This window comes from Vigna unguiculata, chromosome 5 (genome assembly GCF_004118075.2).
Source record: "Vigna unguiculata cultivar IT97K-499-35 chromosome 5, ASM411807v1, whole genome shotgun sequence".
NCBI lineage: Eukaryota > Viridiplantae > Streptophyta > Magnoliopsida > Fabales > Fabaceae > Vigna > Vigna unguiculata.
In genome coordinates, this window is record NC_040283.1 from 23,477,653 (window position 1) to 23,483,178 (window position 5,526).

The 5,526-nt window shown below is 32.5% G+C and overlaps 1 protein-coding gene across 1 annotated transcript; it reads left to right on the forward strand.

Moving 5' to 3' along the window:
* The first annotated feature begins 3,263 nt into the window (after nt 1-3,263).
* LOC114183878 lies at nt 3,264-4,469 on the forward strand. The gene has a single exon (XM_028071043.1). It carries the CDS (start codon nt 3,406-3,408, stop codon nt 4,300-4,302), a length of 897 nt encoding a protein of 298 aa, XP_027926844.1. The 5' UTR covers nt 3,264-3,405; the 3' UTR covers nt 4,303-4,469.
* The last annotated feature ends 1,057 nt before the right edge of the window (nt 4,470-5,526 follow it).

Genomic DNA, 5,526 nt, shown 5'->3' on the forward strand with positions numbered 1-5,526 from the left:
ATGGGTTAGCAAATATATAAAAAGGTTTAATCATTTAAAAGAATACAATTGTTTACTCATACATAGTCAATCGTAGCAATCATGAATGAATATTATCGTATTCCATACAAAGACTCATACATGACTCAATTATCCGATTAAGACCTCTTGCTCCTATACAAAGACTCATATATGACTCATATACACATAAGATTAGTTTGTTAACGTCTTTTCCCAAGGTAAGGCCCTTAGGATTAAGATCTCTTGCTCCTCTAACCACATACCCCATCCTTTTCTACTTGAGAATTGAATGGTTATTAGAGCGTCAAGATAACTTCTAACTGAATCCATATACCAATACATACACTATTATAAACCACTATTAATCCTCCTTGAATTAGTATCAATAAGTCTCAAATCAACCTCTTACAACCAACCATTTCTTGAGCAATAATCCACAATTGCCAAAACACATCAAAATTGAGCATAAGAATGACTATTAAGCTGTGATGCATTTGCTCATCCTTTTGCTCAACAAGTAATGCCTACAGGCCCCACTCATCCAGCGACTAGATGACTCGACCAATTAACGAATTACTGAAACTAATAGAGGTAAATTCCTCCAAAAGTCGCTCAATGCAGTCTCGGCCATCGACTACAAAGTCAATAAGCTCTCTAACTTTGGATTCGCTCAACGAGCACATACTCGACTAGCGACTACCAAGTCAGTGAGCACTCTGACGTTGGATTTGCTCAACAAGCATATACTCGACTAGTGACTACAAAGTCAGTAAGCCCTTGACTTTGGATTCGATCAATGAGTATATTTTCACTCGCGACCACCAAGTCAGAAACTCCTTGACTTTGGATTCGCTCAACAAGAACACACTTGACCAATAAGTTTGCATAATGTTGCAGAACCTGATTCTACATAATTATGTCATTCCAATCCAGTCTAATAAATCCAATAGCCATCATAGATGCCAAAAACATACCAAACTTAATTTCACCACAATCATCAGTACCAATTGATCTCAAATGCAATACCAAATCAAGCAGTATTTCTAAGTAAGCAACATTAGACCTAAAACCCATGAATTCACACATCATGAATCATTCTACAAATCAAATGATCACGCAAATAAGAGTACAATCATACAAATTACTATCTAAGTGTTTATGCAACTCAAAAAGCTTTGTAATAAGCTCCCTCTATGAGATAACTCAGATAGCTCAAAGAGTATAAAAACCCCCTTTCAGACTAATAGGATGCACAAACAATACCTATAAACAACATAAAATATGATTAGGGTACACTGTTAGAACCAACTGATCAACTAAGACTCACAAAAGATTATTTAAAGGTCACATGCGAGCTAAAACCACTTACATGCATTGAGAAGAACAACTAACCATGAGAAAAAAGGAAGAAAACCAACTTACTCAGTTGAAGAAACTGATCAAATAGAAGTGGAGAGCTCTCGACAAGGATCACCCTAGTAGTCTCTGATCTTCAAACATATGAACACATAATGAAAAAATCTAGAGAGAAGTGAGAGTACTAGAAAGGGATTTTTAGAGAAATAGTGTGTTTTTAAAATAATAAAACTTGATTATAAAATTTCTATTTATACTTTTAACTTATTAATATTAAAATATTAGAGTATCATTATTTTAAATACTATCAATCCTGAAATAGTTTTTTGGTCTTACATAAATAATTAACAAAAATAAAGGAAAATGGTAAAATGAATATTTGAATTTTTTTGCTTTCAAATAATAAATCAAATTAGTATTAATTTAGATAATAAATAAAATAATTATAATGTAAATGAAAATTAATCAGTGTTGTCTAATTTTATAATATAAATTGTTATTAGTAATGACCATTGATATACAAATTTAATAATAAAATAAACTAAACAAGACAAAAAGATTATATTTTGATTAATTATTAAAAAATATAAATAATTATTTTTAAAAATATATTTTATTTTCATACTCTAGACATTATTAATTACAGTTTATAAAAATTTCGTATGAAAGTTACAGTTTTATGCAGGGACTAAATTGCAAATTTCCTATCATATTACTGGTATGTATCCTGTCATTAATTTCATTCGTTTATGTTTTTTACTAACATATCTAACGGTTTAAATTTGTTGATCACCAGTGGATCATATAAAAGCCATGGACATTTTTAACCCATCATTGCCTGTCTTGTTCCCCAATAACAAAGTAAAGCGTAATTTGTGACCCAAAAGAAAAAAAGTAAAATGCAATATTCATAATTATGCCGTTTCATGTGGATGACAATAACACCGAACATGGACATAAGGACATGCAAAAGAAAACAACATCATATCCACACGCAAACAATCTTTATTTCCTTCATTTACTCGCATGATCTTGTTCAAGTGTCAAAAGTGACAAAAAGGGGAAGAAAAATATAGCGACAAAAACTAATGAAAGCCAAACAAAAATATATTTACTTGAGGAATACGCAGTCACATACGCAACATGGAGCGAAAAACGTGTGCATCAAGACACGCCATAAAACAAAATCTAGTTATATATCTGAATAAGGGGAAATGTGAGAACTAAACAAAGCGTCAAATCAAGGGAAGAAGATTCTTTTTTTTTTTCAAAAAAAAAAATCAAAGTAGAGTGAAAAACAATTATTGAAATTTAACTTTTATTTAGTTGATAGAATAAGACAATCAAACATAATTCTAAAAATAAAGTAGACATTTTTATTTTTATGAACTAATTTTAAATTATATTTTCACGTAAATTTTCTTATCATATAAATAGCAAAATAAAAAAAGTAAACTTATATAATAGTAAAATGTTATTTTTTATGTAAACAGAAACTAGTATTTTAACAAAAGTCTACTAACATTGTTCTATTGTCTCATCCTCTTCGTATACGCTGACCTTCTTCATATTCATTCGTATTCTTCTTTGAATATTAATGTATACGTCCATATTAAAGATGTTTACATTTGTGTATGAAAATAAAAGAATACATATTAATTATAATTATTAAATTTTTACATGAATATAGCAAGAACTAAATCTTGTAAATTTAAAAATTGTGGGAGATTTTTTAGGTAAGTGTTACCGGTTTTATACATCTCCAAAATTTATTACTCCTATCCTAATGTACTAATATTTCTTTTACTCCTATATTTGCTCCCAAAGAAAGGTTTAAACATTAAATTAATACTATAAATGGAACTAGTTTTTTTTTTAAATGTTCATAATAAATCGTAATTAATAATTACAATCACAATACAATTTTGTATGGTTACAGCAGTTACATTTGCATCATTCCTGACGTATTTTAAATATATAAACCTAGTATTTTTGAAATGATTATTATAATACCCTGTGAACTTCCATGACTTCTCCTAGTTGTTTTCCATGTTCCTTTTCCATCCTATAAATACACAAAGTCCACGGCTATTCTGCTATCATTCTCAATCTGCACGAAAAGCCAGAGATCAGAAAACAAGTCTAAAAAGCAACGTTTTTGAGTTGTGCTCCAAATTGAAAAAAATGCAGAAAGAACAACAAAAAGAGTATTTAGATTCGATGACGTGTCCAAGCTTCAACTACTACACCACCGTTCAACTCGCCGTCGTCGATAATCAGGTTGGACAAGATCACAACAGGACTCAAAACGACGACGCCAGTTTCGAGTTTGCCGCGTTTCGAGACGAAGCCTGTTTCGACGACGCGTTTTTCCCCATATTCAACCACAAGATACAGAATAGACAAAGGAGCAGCATCGCCGGCGGACGCGATTCCGGCACGGCGGTCCTCCGGTTCCCTATCACCGGAGACGATATTCACCGCAGCGAGCACAATCCTTTACCGGCGCCGCTGTCGGATTCTTCGTCGTCGTCGTCGGAGGTGGATGAATTGGAGGGAGTCCCGGCGGCGACTTACTGCGTGTGGACACCGAATTCGCCGAGAAAATGCAAGAAGAGCAATTCGACAGGGTCGTCGTCAAAGAAGTGGAAGCTTCTTGATTTGCTTCGGCGGAGCAATAGCGAGAGGAAGGAATCGTATCTGTTCCTGACGGCGGCGTCGGAGAAGAAAAGGATGAACGAGCGGTGGAGCATAGAGGTCGCTGGAAAACCGAAAGACAATGGTTTCGCTGAGAAGAAAAAGGCGGCAGTGACAGCGCACGAGGCTTTATATGTTAAGAACAGAGAATTGAGAATGATCGATAAGAAGAAGTCCTTTCTACCGTATAAGCCTAACTTGGTTGGGTTCTGCACAAGACGTTTTGGCAAGACATTCTCTTCATTCTGAAGACTTTGTTCAATGAATCTATTTTCAAATGTTCTTTCCAGTGAAAAACGAAAACGGGATTGGAGAAGTTAGATTAGATTAAGTTTGGTCTTTCTTTTTGGCATTTTTATTTATCTGATCATGATTCATGTACAAAGGGTGAAATGAATCAAATGAATGATTGATGATGTTTTATTTTAAACGATCTTTGTTGAAGAAGCGGCTGAGGGCGAAGTGTCTGTTTAGTTCAAATACGGGTCTTCGCCACCAAGGTGGGCCAAGAAAGCGAATACTTTTTTTTTTCTAAGGAAATGGTTGGTAGAGAAATCATCATTGATAACAAGAAAAAGACGAAACTGAAGGAATCGGCTGCTTTGAAGTGAAAGGAATAATCGATCACGGAGTTTATTGGCACAAAAATTGTAGGACGGAGAACCATTATAAAAGCATCCTCGTGAAAATTATTGGAAGGTCAAATTACATTTTTTTTTCCTTTCCCAATTCTAGAAGAGATGTAATATAAGTGTTCAATGTTTAGAAATATATGATCATATTGAGGCCTCTCTATCTCTTAGACATGGTGATTACACTGTTGTCTCAAACCACCAAATTAACACTATTAATGCTAGCAACTTCAATATCGCTAAGTAACCAACTAGATAGGGTTAACCTAACTTGAGTAGTACCCTACGAATATGAAATTAATTTTGAATATTTAACTTCTTTACAAATTTATCCCAATGCAATTAAAATTATACGATGATATGCAAAAATATAGACAAGAATTTGAGAATAAAATAGCAAATTAATAAAAGACTTTGAAACAATTATAATAAAACAAACCAATTCCACCGCTTTCAATATAGATTCTTCATCGGTTATCTTCAGATTATTGTTCAATTACCTATTGTTTTTGACTTCAAATTAATAAAGTAGATTCTTAATTAATTTGTTAGCGTTCTTACTATTAATCAAAGTAAATTCTCAATCATACATAAAAACTTTGTAGATTAATCATACTAAATTTAATCAAAGTAGATTATCAATTAAATATTACTATGCCTAATCATACTCATTCTTTTACCTCTAAAATAAAGCAAAAAGATAATTAACAAAAGTAAATTCTTGATTAATTCTAGTTAAAGTTTTTACCTCTAATCAAAGTACATTCTCAATTATTAGAAAAAACCCATTCAATTACATGAAAGTTTCTAATTTTTTTCCACCTTTGCCTTGGCCCCATTA